This window comes from Botryllus schlosseri, chromosome 3 (genome assembly GCF_051294905.1).
Source record: "Botryllus schlosseri isolate E-star chromosome 3, Bs_hap1, whole genome shotgun sequence".
Lineage (NCBI taxonomy): Eukaryota > Metazoa > Chordata > Ascidiacea > Stolidobranchia > Styelidae > Botryllus > Botryllus schlosseri.
This window is the reverse complement of record NC_137238.1, coordinates 21,618,870-21,639,693: the sequence shown is the minus strand read 5'-3', so window position 1 is coordinate 21,639,693 and position 20,824 is coordinate 21,618,870. Positions and strand designations below refer to the sequence as shown.

At 39.1% G+C, this 20,824-nt stretch overlaps 2 protein-coding genes across 5 annotated transcripts in view; one reads left to right on the top strand and one right to left on the bottom strand.

Moving 5' to 3' along the window:
* LOC145436083 (uncharacterized) overlaps nucleotides 1–20,824 on the top strand; it is a 117,434-nt gene that overhangs the window by 18,515 nt on the left and 78,095 nt on the right. The window lies entirely within an intron of this gene.
* LOC145436081 (non-lysosomal glucosylceramidase-like) lies at nucleotides 526–20,169 on the bottom strand. Its single transcript, XM_080313355.1, has 7 exons — nucleotides 19,656–20,169; nucleotides 18,809–18,943; nucleotides 14,764–14,844; nucleotides 10,753–10,823; nucleotides 10,621–10,692; nucleotides 6,507–6,558; nucleotides 526–5,171 (listed from the first exon to the last, which is right to left on the bottom strand). The coding sequence occupies exons 1-7, from the start codon at nucleotides 19,720–19,722 to the stop codon at nucleotides 2,593–2,595; spliced, it is 3,057 nt and encodes a 1,018-aa protein (XP_080169481.1). The 5' UTR covers nucleotides 19,723–20,169; the 3' UTR covers nucleotides 526–2,592.

The following is a 20,824-nucleotide window of genomic DNA, read 5'->3' as shown; positions in this document are numbered from 1 at the left end:
ATTGGCGAAAGTGAACGAATCACGAACACATTCTGTGCCGTACAGTTCACGAACAGGTTCCAAGATGCCGATAAGCCATTTTGCCAGTTGACGTTGAGCAGACCCGATCATGGAAAGTATAGGTCTCATTGGGACATTTTCTTTGTGAGTCTTCGGTAGTCCATACATGCATGGTCTTTGCGATCCCGTTGGCCTGATTGAGCTGTATATTCCCGCCGCCAAGATACCGTTTTTCTTCAACGCCAGTGGACGGCGTACCAGTCGTGTTTCAATTTTGGCTGTGTTATCGAATTCAGAAACCGAACCAAGCGAGATAAATTTGGTTTCGTCATGCAATATTGTTTCCATTTTCTAAATGTAATCAGCTTTGTTCAGAATGACAACACCGAATCTCTTGTCTGGTTTGAAGATATGAATTCCAGTGTTGGAGCGTAATGCTTTGATAGCAAATAAACACTCCTTGTTCATCAAAAAAAAATCGGCCTTGTCTATGGGGCACCCGCAATACGAATGTGCCAAATCTGATAACCAAGCTTTAAGAGCAGGCGTATCCCTGTCTAATTTCGGTTCATGGTGATCTAATTGGCCGATCAGAACTTCAAATTCTGCAATTATCTCCTCACTCTTGATGGCGGTCGGCGGTATAGGCAAAAGTTGAGCCCATGGGATAAAACGAAATCTTCAGTCGGAGTGAGCTCGTGGTCTGATAGGTTTAGGATGTTCTTTTTACTGGGACTTGCGTCACTACCAAATCGCTGGCTAACCAAGCGGTAGATACCACGTTCGTTCTTTGTTGAATTCTGCTTGTCTTTGATAGTATCTACCTATGCCAAATAACGGCCGAAGCGAATCAAGTGGAAGAACGACAGGTAACGGCGCACTTCCTTCTGCAGTGATCGACAAACACGGCGAAGGGTAGTGACCAGCTTCTCGTTTTCCCCAATATCATCATTTAAAAACGCACGCTCCATTGTAGGATTGAGGCGGCCGCGGGACTTTTCATCGTTCTTTTGCTAAATGTTGGCAACGTCTTTTTTGCGATACAAGCCTTCAAAAAGGCTGTTGTTGATACCGCAATTCTTAATCTTTCCCTAATCTTTATCAGCTGGTTTAGGATACGCAACTGACCTTCACTGTACCGCTTACGGAAATATTTGAACTGCTTCTTGGAGATACATAACTTCAATATACAATTGAATAGAATAATCATATTGAAATGAGCCCGAATATTTTTGCTGATACTCGTCAGGGTAATCGTCAGCAACTAGTAGAGAATTCAAAAGAACATCGTGTATCAACAATCGTAGCACAAATACGATGTTCTTCTGAATTCTCTACTAGTTGCTGACGATTACCCCTGACGAGTGTCAGCCGAAAAAACTGTAATAGTGGATAAAATGTATTGTTTACAGGCAAATCACCGCAATTTGATCATTGCTACATTTGCATTCGTATCGTCCTAGTCTAATTGTGTAAACACGAAAATGTATAACATTTTCAGGTAAAACGAACTGTTTCTTACAGCGGAGCATTGAAGAAGTTTAGTTGAAACGGGGATATCTAATCTCGATTAACCCTGAATTGTAAGTGCAAAAGGCTGAGCACCTCTAATATAACTATATCAATTAAATTATGGAAACAGGAGCAAGACATGACAAGAGACATATCTTGCCTGAAATTGTAATTAAAGTATTTATCACAGTCAATACACAGTGCATACACAAATTATCACATATTGGGGCATACAATCAGAATTATAGTAGAACAATTCAGTCCCGGATATGCATTTTTGTAGACGAGCCGGGATCAAATTTCACTATTTCACCATTCCAACATTATTGAGCTATATAAATTACAAAGTATAAAGATCATCATGATAATGGAGCACAGGTGGGGCGGAATTGATAGAATGTAAATATACCAATCATCTGGCATTACTGAATCGTAACATCATGGACATTTCAATACAAATCAATTGCCACATAGTTTTTGGCGTTAAGAAACTGTTTAGCTTTGACACGATCAACAATACTTATACTTGATTAGTACTTGAATGATTATACAGGACATGGACATGAGCAGGGGCAAGTGATATGTGAGTTAGGAATTCCAGCTCACCACGAGAAGGCAAATCATGCGTTGATGTTATCAAAGATGTATATTAGACACAAAAACAGTTTCAAACAAATAAAAAATGTGTATCTTCTAATTAGTAATTAGAAACTATACATATAAACCATAATAGCAACAATAATAATAATATAAACATGGGCACATTATAATGCGAAACATGAGTAGCTATATATTTGCCATTGATCGGCGATTGTTGCACAGAGGCAGTAAACACCCCCTAGGTGAATTTAATGAGATGGATAATATGATGAGTTTGTTTCAACAAAATGGTACTTGGAAGTTGCTGCATTTTTACAAATAATGTTACGAGGAATAGTGACCGAAGTCAATGAACATTCAAGGGATTCAAAAATAAAATTAATTCTTTTCCATCAACCATGCCTTATTCTCACCACTAGTAGCATTCAATGCAGAAAATATCTTAATATTATAAAATGGTGTTGTAAGTAACATCAACAGCTAAGCACTGGTCTTGCGCTCCAGTGCATACTGCATCCCCCAAATACTCAGAGACCGCATGTAAGCCAGAGACCTGTGATGTTTATGTTTCATAATGGCTGCCGGAGTTTGAAAAGCCATCCCCAAGTCTTCCCAACAGCTTCTATAGATCCCTTCCGCGGTGGTAAAGCCTTCGTGTATCATGCCTTTATGAATCATAGTGGCAGCAAGGGCATAAGTTGCACCTGACCAGACCTCTTGTGACTGCATGCATGATTGGTCGATCTTCGCGTTTGGTCGCATTCCATTAACAGCTCCACATTTTCCATCAGCAAAGGTCAGCACATTGAATTTGTAGACTTTCTTCAACGAACTGATGACTTTTTCCGAAGGGAGGACATCTGCCATGTTACATGCCAGAAGATACCATTGCCCAACGCATTGCTCTGCCATTATGCTGTCCCAATGTTGGTCACGTTGATCACTACAATAATTGAAATATTCACCATTCCAAAGCTTGTCCTGGTATGATTTTGTAGCTAAATTTAATATCTCTTCAAATTGTTTTACTTCATGCTGCCGATCAAGAATTTTCCCTGCCTCTAGAATACAACGTAAGGCACTGAGCCATAATCCACCGCAGTAAGCACTAGGACCGGTCATGCTCCACCAATATAGCGTCTGATCTATGGCTCCGCCAGTTTCAATCAAGCCGTCCCCATCTTCATCATACTTCAGGCTCTTTGACATCAACTTCAGGCACACAGGCCACATATTCATCAAAAACTCTTTGTCGTTTGTGACGTAGTAGTCCCTGAATACCTGTAAGACGAATTTTGGCGTCAAATCTCTCCAGGAGGCGGTATCATGAACAAAATAAGCATTAACACGTTTCCAGGGTTCATCTTCAGGATCACCAAGATCGTGTGGTATGACATCTGGCAATTTAACGATACCCCAATTTCCATCCATGGTGAATTGGAATGGTGTGTCGTCATACTGTAGGATACTTGCGGCAATGTCATATTGGAGGCTTAGTTCCAGTTTTGGCCAGAGATGAGCAAGTGCGATGGACGCATGAAAATGAACGTCACATGTGTTATACATTCGATACTCATGTCCTTCAAGATATGCAAAACGACCATATTCTTGAACGATGCTGGTATTTCGTAGATATTCCTCCCTCACAGACGAAGAGCTACTTTTTGTCTGATTGTTAGATGAGCCTTCGAGTTTTGGGATGTCCAGCCAGATTGTTCCTCCATCTGTTATGTAATAGAGCTCGTTGAACAGAGCAGATTTATACCAGTTTGGCAAGTCTATGTTTGACAATATTGGGTTTTGCCACCTTTCAATTTGCTCTTCCCAATTCGTATAGTTATCAAGAGCATAAATTGCAATTTTATGACCAGTTTTGCCATCCGAACCGAAAAAGCGAGTGTACCGTCGATAATGAGGAGTCTCTTTTGATCCAAAATATACGACGGGCATGTCCCATGAAAGTGCAAAATCCACACCATCTGTAGAACTTTTCGCACTCACATAGCTTTTAATGGCCACAGCGCAGCCTATCGCTTGGCCTGATGACGCTGTATTGCTTACTTTGTCTGCACAATCAAATTCTCCATCTGTGAACAAATCGTTCCATAGCGTCGAGCCATCAGATGCTGGGTCGAAATTCAAGCATGTTGATATTTTTCGACCAATCGCGTCTCTTCCACCCAATGTCATGGTATAGGGCATTTTATCAAAGTATGTATTGTACATTGTAATACCGCTGCAGTTTTGATCGGTGTTGAATTGTTGGTTGTAATTCCCTTCTGACGCACGTGCCGCCGTTGTACCGATCCCATTTTCCATAGCAAGGGCGACTGACACTTCGTAATGGTTATCTGAAGAGTTCTGAATGTGCCAAGAGAAGACAACTGCAGGTATGCTGGAATCTGTATATTCATGGGGTATGACGGGTGATATTTGTCGGCATGTTAAGACGAGACCAAGATGAGGAATTTCATAGACAGTCCATGCACGGGGGTAAAGGGCGTGGTAAAATGCTTTATTCGCTGGGAAATTCCAATCCCATGATCTAAGACACTTTCTCGGGCAAGAATAGGGACTGAGGACCTTTTGATAGACAGTTTTACCATGACACCGAACACAGAGTATGAACTGATTGGCAGAAGTCGTTACATATTCATGTATTCCCGGACGCAACTGCCAACGACAAAATTCGCCTTTCCAGCCTCGATTGAAGCAACCTCCTCCTATGCCACCAGCTGGGACGCCGTAGATTTGTTCATGTGTTAGTTGATGCGAGAAGTCCATACATGGGCGACGATTGCTTTTCTTCAAGTGTCGATAGAATTTCTGGTAGCGAGCTAATATGCCTGCAAACAAGTGGATTTGGAATATCTTCCCTGGCGACATCATTGGTTTCCTCTTTTCAGAAAACGTATGGCTCAATGCAATTCTCCAACCACAGCCTGGTACATTGTATCCCCTTGAAGTGCCATCCCATGATGACATCAATTTATTCTCATCTTTTTGGGTGTACGATTTCAGATTTCCACCGTTTTCAGTTGTTACATGGCTGCAATTCTCTGAAATTGTAAATAGTTTTGCCATGTACTATTGAATACATCGACATAAAGATACAAGGGAAATTTGCACTGGTGGTCTGATAACAAAGTTAAACAAAATATTGAAAGTGTCTTACTGATCCTGAAATATAATTTATAATCTTATCACGGAACTGAAACCTCCTGACCGAGCCCTCGAATATGAAAAGCAGCATTGTTTAAACAATTGAAGTGCAGCCAAACAATGCTCTGTCTATTCCGCATAACGTTAGTGCCGTATTGATATATGAAGTTAAGGTTGAGACGTGTCTCACATCATACTCAACTTGTTTTGCATCATCCCAATAACATGTCATACCTTACTTTACGCACTGATGAGGAAAACATTATATTTCTGAGATAAAGCCAGTCCAAAATGACATTAGTGTGATAGTCATGATTTATGTCATAACTTGCTTTATTATCAAAGCAGCAGAGTATTAGGAAATTATAAAATGCTATGATACAATTTTTGAATAATTCAATGTACAATGTACACACTGTACAGGTATAACTAAAAAACGCATTAAATGACACGGAATCTGGAATCTGGACGTTCGAGCGGTTCTTTTGGGGGTCTAGTTGTAAAAATGACATTTTTCTAGTCCACACATCAGTATTCTTCTCGCCCGATATTATAGATTTTGGGATTTGTAATATGTGACCTCTTTTCAGGGTCTCAAAATATGGTAACCATAACATAAGATATCTCTCGCAGAAAATTGAACAGCCACGATTGATAGGAATAGATAACCAAACCTTGAAAGATTACCCGACAAAAATTTGAGGACCTCTGTTTTCATGAGTGACCACTGGTCCCTGGCCAGTGACCAGTCATATCAGTTCAACATCGAAAGAACCATTATAAGATACAATTATTACACTCTGTAACCGTATTGGTATATCATAAGTAGGGTTGCATTTAAAACAAAAATCAATTTCAAACAAACATTTTTAAAACAAGGCTATTGTTTAAAACATGTTTTCATTGTTTTTATTGACTGTTTAAAACCATGACGTCACGAATATTCAATTGTGAATTGACATTGGCAATTGAAAATATAGAATAAATATAGGTCCTTTGACGAAATTTTGATTTCCAACCATCCCATATCCTAATCGTCGACTATATCGGGTTGTAATTGTCTGTAGGCTCATAAAACATGTTTTTTGGAAGATATTTACACAATTATGGCATGATTTTACAACTTAAAAAACAACATTTTTTAAAGGCGTTTGTTTAAAATATGTTTTAAACAAAGTGTTTTAAGCAACCATTTGTTTTAAATGCAACCCTAATCATAAGTATGTACTTACTGTTTTGGCCAGTCTCCAATCCACTCTGCAAGACATTGGAACTGTCAGTCATCTGCAACATATCAAGGGTAAGAATATGGAAATAAAATAAAATAATAGACATTGCATTTAGGTTCCATTTCATATTGTATGAAATTTGTTGAATATTATATTATCACTTAAAATCACCTCCGGAATGCAATGCGGTAGATACATAAACAGGACAAATCATTCGAATGGGACTATCAATTTTCTTTTTCATTTTAAGGTCCTTGAGTTTACGGCCATAAATTGTGAAAGTCGGTCCTCTGTCGCCAGAAGGAATGCCTCTACACCAGTGGTTCTCAACCTTTTTTAGACACGCTCCTCCCTTGATGATAATGTAATATTACGCGTTCGCTCATTGCAACATCAAAAAAAATTATTAAAAAAGAACAACCAGAATGTTTGCAATCCCAGCGCATAGTTTGAAGATCATGACTGAGACTTCTCAAATATTAAATTCGGACTATACACAGAGAATTATTTATGATCTGGAGGTTGAATTTTTTGTCAAAAGTAATCTTGTGCAATGGTATAGCATGTAGTGGCATACCAGTGTTAGGATGATTCGAGTCAGACTCGTGACAACTTTTTTGTATGACTTGACTTGACTCGAAGGACTTTAAAAATGACTTGACTTGACTCAGCGCTTCAGAAATTTGGATTGACTCGTGACTCGGTGCAGAATTCACTAGTCAATTTCAAGTCATCAAGTAAACGGTGTCGATTAAATCACTGTGACTTATGTCCGGATTGTTCGCAATACGCCGGTGTCTCTTGTGAGAGCAGCAGTCCGTCATTCATTATTGATTACTGGGGCAATTTTTTCGCAACTCTTGCAACTTTTTTACAGCTTCCAACAGCTTCCTAGATACTCAGAATCTATGTAACATGATGTTTTATGCTGATTGGAGGGATTTTATTGTGCAACTTTTTGCAACTTTTACTATTTTTTATTACAATTTTCACTGCAACTTCTATCAATTATTGCACAAAAATGTGAAGGGGTGAATTAAAAACATGTTATAAACTATTTCTAGTATGGTTCTATTCTATTTTATTTTCATAACAAAGACCTATATAATGGGTTAGCTGCACCCCATTGTTATCTATGAGGCAGTGGCTTGCAAGCAAGAAGTTCAACTACACTGCCAAGAGCGAAAGTGCCCGAACAATATGTAAATGAATCGCTTTATTATTTCTGTCGTTTAAATTTGAGATGGTTTACCATTTTATGAACCCCCAGGCGAGACCGCCGAAAATCACATTTTCACTGGGTCACCTTTTTCAGGCTATTGATTTTGTTACAGTTGCCGGGAGTGAGTTTTTCTACAATCCTTTTGGTCAAGTTTGCAGACCTGGGAGATTTGGGGTGTGTTATTCGACTTGTTTTAGCGGAGGGGTTATTGCTATGCTGTTTGGCTTTTTTGGGGGAAATTATTCTCGCATTGCGTAGTTTTCTATACCGGGAAAAATGTAATATTTGGTGGTCTCGCCCGAATGTCCCTGAAATGGCAAAGTAACATATTTCCAGATCTGCAGGAACTAGGTTATACAACGGAACCTTTCGAATATCTCATACCCTACTAATTAAATGAAATTTTACATGCAACTTTTTACTGCAACTTTTGTTTAAATTAAGTGGAACTTTCTCGCAATTTTAGTGCAACAAAAACTTGCCCTACTGATTACCAATTGATTACTGATCAGTGATCACTGATCCGCCATTGTTACATCACAAATAAATTGACCGCAAACGAAACGATCACAGCTTACGTTGTTGCAGTAGTAGTAGATTAATGTAATATCAACGCATCTCTGTGCTTAGGCTACATTACGCAGCGCTCACATTTACCTTCCCTCTTGTATGATTTAAATCAAGCGCATAAATAGTTTATATACGTTTATGTTCTCGCGGACGTGTAGATGGGTGGGTAGTGTATTTTACCATAGCAATTTGTTTCCAATTCTCGAGGCTTCGTATTCGATCCTCAATGTTGGATGATAATTACTGACTGTAGCACGTAGCTGTGCAGTTCATCACGTATTTTACTAGCAGTGAGCAAAATGTGATGAGTCCTAATGACTTAGAATCATCACTCATACTTCGAACATTCAATTTGACTTGAATTGTAACTTGACTCGAATCACCTCCAAATAAGAGTGACTTGAATTGACTCGAGTCACTTTCGAAAATCGATTGACTTGACTTGATTCGAGTCAAAATGTGCAATGACACGAGATGACTCGTGACTCGAAGGTAGTGACTTGATCCGAACACTGTAGCATACATTTATTTTAGCGATTTTGATGGCTAATTCCTTCTATTACCCGACTTGAGCTGAGCTAATACGTACCTGACCACAAGCTAAATCAAAAACCACTGGCCTGGGCCGCACACCATTCAAACTTGGAGCTTCTTCACCTTACAAACAATTTTTCTCTCTATTGGTCGCAGGGGTTCGAAGAGAGAATAATTTACGAATTTTGGGCTGCCATAAAACGTGCTTCTTGAGATGGTATTCTACGGAATATGTCCTAATTGAGAATACTTGGAGTGGCCATTTGACCGTTGTAACCTTGTTTGATTCAAACCGATACATAAACGGCATATTATACATGGCATATGACATGACCTTACAAAGAGACATCTTATTTCTCCGTAACTTGGTGCCTTTCTATGCACTCTGCACAGATGCTAAACGGAAAAATCAACCATGAAAGCATCAGCTAACCGCTAAACACATTCACCAGTTACTCTCAATTCGGAGACATCTTTTGATCGGTGCAACGTCCGGTATCAGTCAGATTTGGACATCGGTGTATGCATGGTACGACGCAACTATGGCATTTAAAGGGGCACTGCACTCTAAAAATGATGTAGTCTCAAATTGAAGGGCAAAACGAAAGAAATATTTTGGCCGCAACCGTTTTCTTCAAAACGCCACCGTAATGGAGCTGTAATGTATTGAAATTTCCAGAGTTGCCGCACGCTCCAGCAGTCACGCAGAGGTCGAACTTTATATAGTTGTCATCTGATGTTATGAAGGAAATAGAATACACTAGGCCCGATTTTGACATAAATCTCTTCACTGGACATCTTCCGTTGAACGCGGTATCTAAACCACCTTGGCGTGTACGACATATTTTCTTCATATCATCGGCTGACAACTATATAAAGTTTGATCTCTGCGTGACTGCTGGAGCATGCTGCAGCTTTCAAAATTTCAATAGATTACAGCTCCATCACGGTGGCGTTCTGAAGAAAACGGCTGCGGCCAAAATTTTTCTTTCGTTTTGCCCTTCAATTTGAGACCACATCATTTTTAGAGTGCAGTGCCCCTTTAATACCGTAATATAATTATGATTATTGCCGAAATTTGTACGTTTCAGCTCAAATTAATTCTCATTCCTAGTTCAAGAAATATATTCCATCTCAGACAGCTTCGCCCACCCCTTGAGAAGCTTTCACGCAGCGCGAGGGGGATGCGTCCCTCAGTTTGATCGAGAACTTTGCTCCACACGAGCGGAATATTTCGTTGATGTTATGAGTTATCGTTTTCTGTTATTTAAATAATACGTATTCGTTTAAGTTTGGTTTATACCGCTGCTATCATACCATACTATCGGTCCGTGGACATATGAGAATGCGACATCATAGCATGCGACAATTGGGCATGCGATACATGAGCATGCGGGCTAAATTGCGGGTTAGGGGTGGGTCAGGGATTAATTTAGGCTTGGGTTAGGGTAAGGCTTGGGGTTTAGGATATATATAGCGGTTAATTTCAGGGCTATGTTTCGGGTTAGGGTTAGTTTTCGGGTTATAAAGTTAAATGCTGAAGTGACGCATGCTAAAGTGTCCCATGCTCAACGTTTGTTTTGCAATGCGTCGCATTCTCATATGCCGGGTAACCCATACTATCTATTAAAAGTTTGTTTAGGTATTATGGCGTCATATAGTGAAATATTTTCCAAATTTCGAATTTGCTGCATTGTATTACTGACGTTTGCTACTGATAAGAATCATTCCAAAAGCTTTTGATTCGTGTAATCATAATACAGGACACTTGATTGCAGTAGGCCTACTTACCCAGCACTGTCGGACATGGCTAGGGCCGATTTGGCGATGATCACCCAGTGCACGGTCCTCGCCAGTATCAGTCTGGAAAAGCATTTTATTAACTATTACATCTGCTACACTGAAACAGGGTACTTGCTATACCGGATTCCTGTTGACATGTTCATGTTTTGAAGGAACATGATTTGCGCCATTCTTTTTAGTTGTTTCTGAATCTTAAATAAAAGAACAAAAAAAAATACATGTGAATTTATGTCTTTATATTTAACAACCGAGAGCGTTTAACAAATCTATCCCTAGTAAAGACCAGATTGAGATATGAAACACATGCCCCTGATTTGAGAAATTGGCTCACCACCTTGTAAATTAAAATGACATAGGCCTACATCTATCCACACTGCCGGTCGATTAAATGGGGAGCAATATACAAAGACATTTTAGACCAGGGGTGGGCAAACTTTTAAGCTCGCAGGCCGCATTCAACTTTTGAATTCATTTGCTGGCCGCGCTTTATGAAATTAGGATACAGAGACAAAATTAAATATTGTTATTTGATGATATAGTTAAATACGACATGGAGATGGTCGTCCTCATTGTCAAAATTAGGGATGAAAGTCGGTTGTCCCGATTCTTAGAACTGGATGTCAATTTGAGTCTTTAAGCAGGGATCTGTTCACAGATTTGGTGATTGTATTTTTGGTCTAACTCCAGGTCACACAATGCTGACAGCATCATAATCATGTTACCTTTAAATACGCTTTCACAATATATAAATATTATAACCAATGTTTCCTCTAAGCTGCGCACGTGCGCAATTGCACAGTGCTGACACGGTCTCTGCGCATAGAAAATCGACGTTGCGCACAAAAATCCGAAGTGATGACTTTTTTTAGTCGTTGCGCACTGTTGCGCAAGGGTCTGCGCAGTAAGTTGGTGAGTGTGCGCAGACTCGTCAAAAATTAGAGGGAACATTGACAATAGCTATATAGCCTATACTTCTAGACATACAAAGAGTGAAATCCATCTAAGACACTCGCGAATCGGTTTTTCCAAGTACTAAAAGTAAAAAACTTGTCCTTACTGCCAATCTAATATCACACTCGTGGTCCGAATTGCTTTATTTACGTTTCAATTGAAACCGTTCAAAATGCATGGGCCTCAAGATCTAGCTTTCGCGCCATCAATGAAATATAAAATACTATTATAAGAAAATAGCTTATTGATATCATGTTGAGATATATTAAGAAAGAGTTTATTCAAGTACCCACAGAAATTTGATTTTTAGTACGCATTTTATCAATATTTTTAAAACTTTTCATGAGGCCTCCGCGGGCCGCATGAGGCTCACCCGCCCTCGCATTAGACAGTGTCTTTGGGTAACTTCAATCAATCCCACAAAGTAGCTGACCGTAGCAACAGGATCCCTGAAGCACTCCCCCAGTTATAGAGAGCACTGAAACAGTGTATGATGACATTTAGCATAGCTATTTATAGTTAAAGTACTGGTCTCACGATCTGCAAGCCCAGGTCCGAATCGTATAGGCGTCTGTCACCTGAAAACTTAGCATAATGGGTAGGGTTGCAGCTGGAAGTTCATCTGACGGGAAACTTCCGCTTACCTACATTGCGGATTACATATACGCTGTTGCAAACCCCACACCAGAAAGACTGAATGACAGGGCAGATTTTTCGAAATACCTTAGAAGTGAATAGAATACAATAAAAGTATAATTCGTATCAAACAAAAATTCAGGCTGTATCATTCAATAAACTCTCCATTTCACATATGGGCTGGTTCTGGCGTCGACAGGAAATGTCTTTCAGAACAAGGCGCATGTAAAATAATGCTCATCGATCCTTTGTATTAGGCCTATGTGATCAAGTGTTGGAATTTGACAAGGAAGCGCTTTGTTAACACGATTTCGACAAGGGAGCGGCTGCTTTTAGTGGGTGCTCACTGCTTATTGTAGGGTTGCTTTCAAGAGTTGAGCAAACATAGAATACTCACCAGTCATCAACAGATTCAACTCTATCAAGTACAGTAGGCTACTCAATATGCTTTTAACGTATAGCATGTCACATTTGGTGAGAATGTGAGCTCCAGCAATGCAGAAATAAAGATTAGCACACCTAACTCGAAGTGTATATTATTTGTGTCTCAGACATCAACTAGGGAACCAGTTATTATGCCCATGGACTGTCTGTCAGTAAATTAGATGTCAAGTAGCCGAAGACGGTAAAATTTCTCGTTCATGTTCTATTTATTTTGCTGAACCATATTTTCACACAGATGCCGAAGAGTGTAATCTGATTTTTCCATAGTAATATAGGCTCTGTTCTTTATACTACAACTTTCATCATCTAGCTTCTTGGATAATGCAGAATATTGAATTTACGGTATTCCATTATCAAGAGAATGCATTCTTATGCAATTATTGTTTCATTTTCATGAAAGTAGAAAAAACGATTGAAATCTATTACTGCTGATTCAACAAATGTTGGTCAAGTCAGGTATTTGAAGGAAGTACTAGATCAGGGTTACCATACTTTTGCAGCTCAAATTCCGGACAGTCTTTAGCATTAGCGGGTTTTACAATGAGGTATGAACAGTTGGACTCCATGTCAGTCGATAGGAAAGGAAAGAACGTAGTTTAATTTTGTCCTTTGATGTTTTTACGGCATATATACCGACTCTTGATAGACGTACACACGATCTGTGTATGTGCATATCATGAGTGCATGATGTGCACATGCCGCTGGACAAGGAAGGTGCAGATATAGCCTTGTACGGCTTTCTAGGTCTTGCACCACCCCTCCATGCTATCCCGGTAATGCATGAGCGCCAAGCAGGGAAGTCATGGATACCAGTGTTACTAATCAGGTCGTTGGTCTGACCCGACCGGGGATTGAACCCACGACCTACCGACCAAGAAGCAGGACGCTTCAGGCTTCACCATTGCGCTATCTTGTCGATTACGATTTCACACATGCAGACTTCGCCAATTGACTGTATACAGGAGTGAAATGGAATATAGATTCTGACTTGGGCCATCTCTTACGTGAGCTCTGGTGATTGCTTGGGTATGCAACAGATTTCTTCATGGGCCGGATGAAATCGTCTGGCAGACCTTATCCGGTCCGCAGGTCGTGTGTTTGACAGTCCTGGTATACTGCGAGGTCGGTGTGATTATCTGTTTGTGTGTTGTAACCGTAACCAGGTCCGAAACAACATTTTTCACCCCATTTCCGCCCAAAAAAGCACCGATCTTTGGCCCACCGTAGGCTAATCGATGCTTCTTTTTGGGGGCCTACTATATGTATATCAGATTGTTAAATTTTGTGAATAGATTCTGTCAATGATATTGGTTCCTCAATATATTACTATAAAATGCAGCAGAAGATTGCACACCCGGTGGTTTCCAACCTTTATGGTCGCGACCTTATTTCCAATTTGAAAATGTCAAGTGGTCCAGCTCAAAAATTGATCAGCTGATTACTAAAAACTGTCAGCTTGCGCAGACTTACTCACCGCCTATTTTGGAAGTTGATAACGTCCAACATCTTCACGATCTGCAGAATAAAAGCCAACGACCCCCAGGATTACTAAAAAAAGGTCATCTTGCGCAGATTTACTCACGGCCTATTTTAAAAGCTGATATTGTCGAACTTCTTCACGATCCAAAGAATAAAAGCAAGCGACTCGCAGGTTTAGAACAGCTGTCTTTGACTAAAGCATCCAAACGGCCGTAACTAACTCTAGGAATACACCGTTATCTTATAATTGTAATTGCAATTATACTACAGTAAATGATGGGTATTTCTATTTGGTTTGATTGCATCTTTTGCGAGCTCGATGCGTGGTCGCGATGTCAAAATCAATATACGTTGCATTAAATCTCGCGCGGCGCCAAAACAAACTTCAAATAGCATTAATCTGCTTCAAAATATTATTGTTTATGTTGATTTACGAAGTAATTATAAGACTACTGCAAGACTTCAAAATTCCGGACCTTTAGGCATATTTTAGAATTTCCTCCCGGACGCAGTTTGTAGTGAAATTCCGGACATGTCAGGGAAATTCCGGACGTATGGCAACCCTAAACTGATAGGCTATCACACAACCCTCAGAACGCAAAAATTATATAAAAGCCTTACTTGTATCAGTGGGTATTCTTTTGCAACATGACATCAATCTCCTGATAATGCCTGGTTTAGGCGGTTTCTCTTTGTTTGATTCTGCCAGAATGGAATGACAGATTCATTATTGTGCTTTATATGGTGCGCTTAAGTAAAGATTAAGTAGGCTAATAGAAGTACCAAAGTAACACTAAGAATATATTAATTTCTCACATGAATATTTGAAAAGATTGCCAGTGAACTTGGCACTTGGCATATTGTAAAAATGTATTAACAACGCGTGTTCCTAGATTTATTAGAACACGTGCATCACGCTCGCTAAAAGGCGCACCCTTGACTCATCGCCTGAAGCCTGATTCAGTACATACAAAGGCTATAAATTCTGCCATTGGCAAACATTGGTTGGATAATCCTGTAGGCACAAAAATTATCTGGACGACAGATTCCGTGTTGCCTGGAGAGGCCTTTCACACTTTCATATAAGTGCCTTAGAGTGGACCTTTATCAAAATACGCCAACCAAGCTTGTGCCGTACAGAAGGAGTTTGTGTACCATCTAAAAATAGTAACTTGAGCTTATGTGCTGTCTCCATCCGATTATTCAAAATGTCATGCCGGTGACGTCATATTTTGTGACACGATTGTTGAGATACAATGTTGTTGTGCAATTCTCTACTATTTGATGACAATTACTCCTGACGAGTGTCAGCCGAAATTACTCGTTCTCATTTCAATATGAATATACCATTCACTTGTATATTGAAGTTCTCTACCTCCAAGAAGCTATTATAAACGTATTAGCTATTATTAATATAAACCGATGCGCCGTTCACTGTACGGAGGTCAGAGGATGACCCGATCACGTGGTAATTTCGTGTGTAAGCGCGGGAGGTAAGGTTATAGTTGGGGGTTAAGGACACTAGGGTAAAGTTAGCGTTGGTGATCAGCGACATTACGGTTAGGGTTAGGGGTATGGGCAGGCCGTGTTATTTTTGGCATTTCAGGAGCCAGATGCCAAAACTGCCAAAAATAAAAATTTGAAAATGCCAAAAATAAGCAATTTTTGGCATATGCCAATATAACACGGCCTGCCAAATAGTGTATTTTGTTCATGGTGTTGTGTTAACAGGGCCACGTTACAAGCGGGAAGAGCGTTTGTGAAAGGCAGGTTTCCTAATCTGGGTCCATCCCACCCATTAGGGGTGAAAGCATGGTGTCCTAAATGGTGTGGGCACAGCGAGATTGAACGGCTGACTGCATTTGGTTTACGTCATACTTTCCATTTGTCCAGGGCAATTTTACGACCATTTTTGACCGGCTTGTCGAGCGCTAAATTTGATAAAATGGGTATCAATGAGAAGCTGCCGCTGTGCTGATTATTAATATATAAATTATATTCTGCTCATGGAACTTGAACCCCCAAAATCAACCACGATTTTTGCATTGTGATCGAGTTGAACATTGTGACCCAACAAACTGTCTGGCTATTTCTGAGTTGCATAGTCTCGTTTTGCCAGACAGTCTTGTTGCGTCAATGTTCTTAAACAAGCTAACCTTCCCAGGACTCTTCCACGCGAGTTGGTATTATTGAAGCCACCTGAAGTGACAAAATTCCTCCGAATACATATCGGTAGACTGAAGGAGAAATGATAGTCGGGCTACAAAATAGAATGTGTTGAGAGACAACACAGGAAACTCCTGGAAAGGGATCGGGAAGAAAATTCTTTCCGCGATGAGATCCATGGCACTGGCGAAGTGATCTCTATTCATGATGAATGGAAGCCGGTTCGGCTCTCCAAAGATTTTGAAGCTCTGAAAACCTTTTGTGGATGACTGGCAACATTCTTTCCCTCTACGGCTACTGTTGAAGCCGATATTTCCCAGATTCGCAGGACGAGAAATGAATTTAGGAGAAACTTAGCTGACCTGAGTTTGGATGCACTGTTACAGTATAGATTACTAACCTACGGATAGATACGCAAGTCCCGTCGTTACGCTGCGGCAAGCAGTTACACTTGTTGCTGAGCAATCTAAAAGCAGCATAATTGGTGGAGTTATAGCTTGCGATCCGGGAGATGAAATGTAATTAAATTGGTCTTAATCGAGAGCTACTGCCGCACTGATTCCGAAAATACAAATTAGGATCTTGTCGGGGATATGGAACCACCTCAAAACAGCCCTCAAAATCTGAAAATCGGCATTGTTCCAACAATCGCACCACCGCAACACGAAGAACATAACAATGGTAATGTCATCAAGCGATTGTTCAGAACAATGCCGATTTTCAGACTTTGAGGGATGTTTTGAGGTGGTTCCATTTCTCTGACCAGATTTTAATTTGTATTCTTTGAACCAGTGCGACAGTAGCTCTCGATTAAGACCAGTTTCAATAAATTTCACCACTCGGGTCGCAAGTTATAACTCCACCAATTATGCTGCTTTTAGATTGCTCAGCAATAAGTGTAACTGCTTGCCGGAGCGTAACGACGGGACTTGCGTATCTATTCGTAGGTTAGTAATCTATAGTTACAGTGCTAACGATTTAAGTCTATTCTACAGCTGTAACAATCAGCTGTTGAGCGTGTTTGTTAGGCTTTTCTTTCTTTTTTTTTTCTTAGTGGCACCGATTCCGATGGATACTGCACATTTTGTGGTTTCGTTTGATATTATTAACCTATGAAATCGTTAGGTTTTTTCTTCTTATTGTTTGTTGGCACTGATTATACGTGGATGTTGCACATTTAGTGGTGTCTTTTGACAAACTAGCTGAAATAAAGCGTTTTTGTGACTAATTCGAGGCTGAAACTATCTATTTAGAGGACGATGCCAAAACTGCCAAAAATAAAAATCGAAAAATGCCAAAAATAAGTTATTTTTGGCAGTTTTGGCATATGCCAATAATAACACGGCCTGGGTATGGGTTATGAATACAACGATACCTTCATGCGACCATGACTATAATGTTCTCACCCCCATCCGTTACTCTAAGAGTTACTACGTTTCTAATCCTAAATTCGTCAAGTGCCATCTTCACGAAGTGACGAATTCGTGAAGTGCCAAATACAACGTGCCGAGTTCACTGGCAACCAGTCAGATAACTACTGAAAATATACTTGGAAGGGTCAGCTAACACCATATTGATGTATTCAAGGGACCGCAAGCAGATAATTGCACCTGTCACAACTCACTCAAATCCGTTATGGCTACGTTAGTCAGCCTTTACAAACCAAGGCACTTGGTAAGATTTTCTGTAATCCTATGATGAAAAACTCACAACTCTAATTATACCGTACTCAATTAATGTTCAAAAATTTACTCCAATCAGAAACTATTACTTAAAACTGGTGTTTGGTATGGGTGTCAGATGAGTTAAGATTATCTGAATTGAAAATCACATTTTTTGTTTCAGCATGTCATTTCTAATTGCCACAATTTCTACAACAAATCATTTCAGATGCCACCACATTTTAGAGATATAGTGGCTAAGTATCTGGACGCAGCCATGGCATCATCAGAGAATCTCCGAAATGAAGGATTTAAAAGCTTCATCCCGACACAGAGAGGTTCGGAACAAAAGTATTACACAGTTCAATGCACAGTTCAATGCACAGAATTGTACATTGCTGCCTGCTCAAAAAGTTAAGATAGCAAATCAGACAACACTAAAAACAACTTTAAAACATATATTAAAAATATTTGATACATTTATATGTTCACACCCATTACCCATATAATGGTGTAATAGCAGAGGTGGTCAGTAACGAAGTACTTCTACTTTTTGAAGTACTTGAAGTGGATTTTGCCTACTCACACTACTTTTCAAGTAGTTATGATTTTAGACTACTTCTACTTCTACTTGACAGTTTTCAGTTTTGTAGGCAAAAATAAGCGTAGAATACCTACTTACTTACTTACTTGTGAACCACCACTTCTACTTCTACTTGAGTAGAAATACCGGTGTTACTTCTACTTCTACTTGAGTAGCGGCGGTGACTACTTTGACCACCTCTGTGAGATAAATTACAAGCATCACAACAATGAACCTGAAAATGAGTATCACTTACCTAGTTGTTTTTCAATTGGTGATCCATTATAAACATGGTATATTATCTTATCACCACCAATATGGTCTCCAGTAACGACATTGATTGGACTGTTGATGAAAGTTTGATCGACATATTCACCCTCCGCGAGTGTGGCTGCAGATAATACAACGCATGGCTATATTTTCCCAGAGAATATGCGAAAGTTGGAATACTCGGTATGCGACCGAAACTTAAGTTGTTGTAAATATGAAATAAATAAATAGTTCAAAGTTTTTCATTTATCTTTATATCAATCAAATTTATATTGAACATATGTATTTGCTTTGAACTCAATTTATAACTCATATAATGGTGTAACATCATATCTATATCGTAGAGCTAGTAGAGCTAGTATACATTTCCATAATAAATCGTAATTTTAATTTTGATTATCGCAAAATATGTTCACTCTACCTTATACACCACATTATTTATACATGCATGTATAACAAAATTTGATTGCAATATATAAACTGTGGCAAATGCAGCTGACTGCTGTGTATATCATAGACATACACTTACGAATAATCAATATCAAATACAATAATAATTATCTCGTGGATTGTAAGTTATACTTTGGCATAGACATGTTTGGATGATATTCAGTATCAAAGCTCAACTGAACCATCTATAGAACGTGCGATTTTGGTCAAGTCATATACAATTTATTTGAATGTTACTACAGCCATATGTTTACGTAGGTGTTGAGAATATTTACTTGATCGTACCTTGAAACACAGCGTTATTTAGTAGCGTTTAAAAGTGAATAGATAAGTCACAGAGGGAAAGTAAAAATGTGAACTAATCGAAGCAAGTCATCACTTACCAATACATGATGAAGAATTCACTAGATGGGAGTCCACAGAAAGAACACGCTTGCTTCCTTCATCCATGAAAATTATCGTAGATATTCCTGCTTAATATGTGATTGAAGTAAATCTATCAAAGGCCACTCAGTTTCGCAGACATGCCATAATTTTCTGTAACCAACTTATGATTTAATTACATGTGGATTACAAAAGAATTTATCACCGAAGCATACTAATCAATTTGTTGTGAGTTTGTGAACTGATGCTATGATGACTTAATATTCAACTTGTAATCTTCTATTTGCTGGTAAAAGGATCCAAACTTTGGTCTTCTTTGATAAACTATACTAACATCCACAATTAGGTATGTATTGCCACAAAAACGAGGTAGGTTCTTCCCTGTTAACAGTTTTGAAAAATAACAAAATATTGCTGCCAGATTTTCGAATTCCCATCACCTGCTGCATTTTGTAATACCGGAATAATTCACTCGACAAATATGTTCAATCAAGGTTCATACTTTCTCGCTGTACACAATTTATAAATGGTAACGCTAGTCTCACGCTGAATTAATGTTTAAAATGCAGTTACTTTAGCTGTTCAGTGTAACCCAAAATACTTTGAAGCATATTGTTGTTCAACTGAAAATCGATTATATTTGATATCCTATCCGATAACGGTGTTGCAATCCAGGAAATGACAACAAAATTAGGTTATGGTTAAATTGGAGATATAAGATCAAACATAATCCAGCAATAGACAGAATCAACTTGGTCGAATAATATTATTAAATACGCAATGAATGTAAACTCTTAACATTTGGCATCAAGTTTTCTATTTGAGACCAATGTTTATACGTCTCAAATAAAATATCAGTGAGGGCTGCGTTACAATTGAACTCAATTTCCTCAAATTGCCATACTTTCATGGAGTAGTTGCAACTAATTTTGCGTATTTCTGTATATTTCCAACACCTATTTAGAACTTTATTTTTTACCAATGGCAACTAATCTACGGATTTTCTGACTTTGCGGAGGCTTTCCATCCAGCACCTTTCTGTCTGTCTGTCATAATGAGCATGTTATGCTCTTATTTCTTCTCTCCTAACATCCATATACATACAATTCTTAGAACTGCGAAAAGATGGGGCAAGCAATATTTACTTTACAAACACGCTCTTTCAGTA

Coding starts and splice junctions, on each gene's coding strand:
- LOC145436081 (XM_080313355.1), bottom strand. CDS start 19,722: ATGGATGAAGGAAGCAAGCGTGTTCTTTCTGTGGACTCCCATCTAGTG. Junction 18,944..19,655: donor GAATTCTTCATCATGTATTG/GTAAGTGATGAC, acceptor TATTATCTGCAG/CCACACTCGCGGAGGGTGAA. Junction 5,172..6,506: donor ATTGGAGACTGGCCAAAACA/GTAAGTACATAC, acceptor TTACAATTTCAG/AGAATTGCAGCCATGTAACA.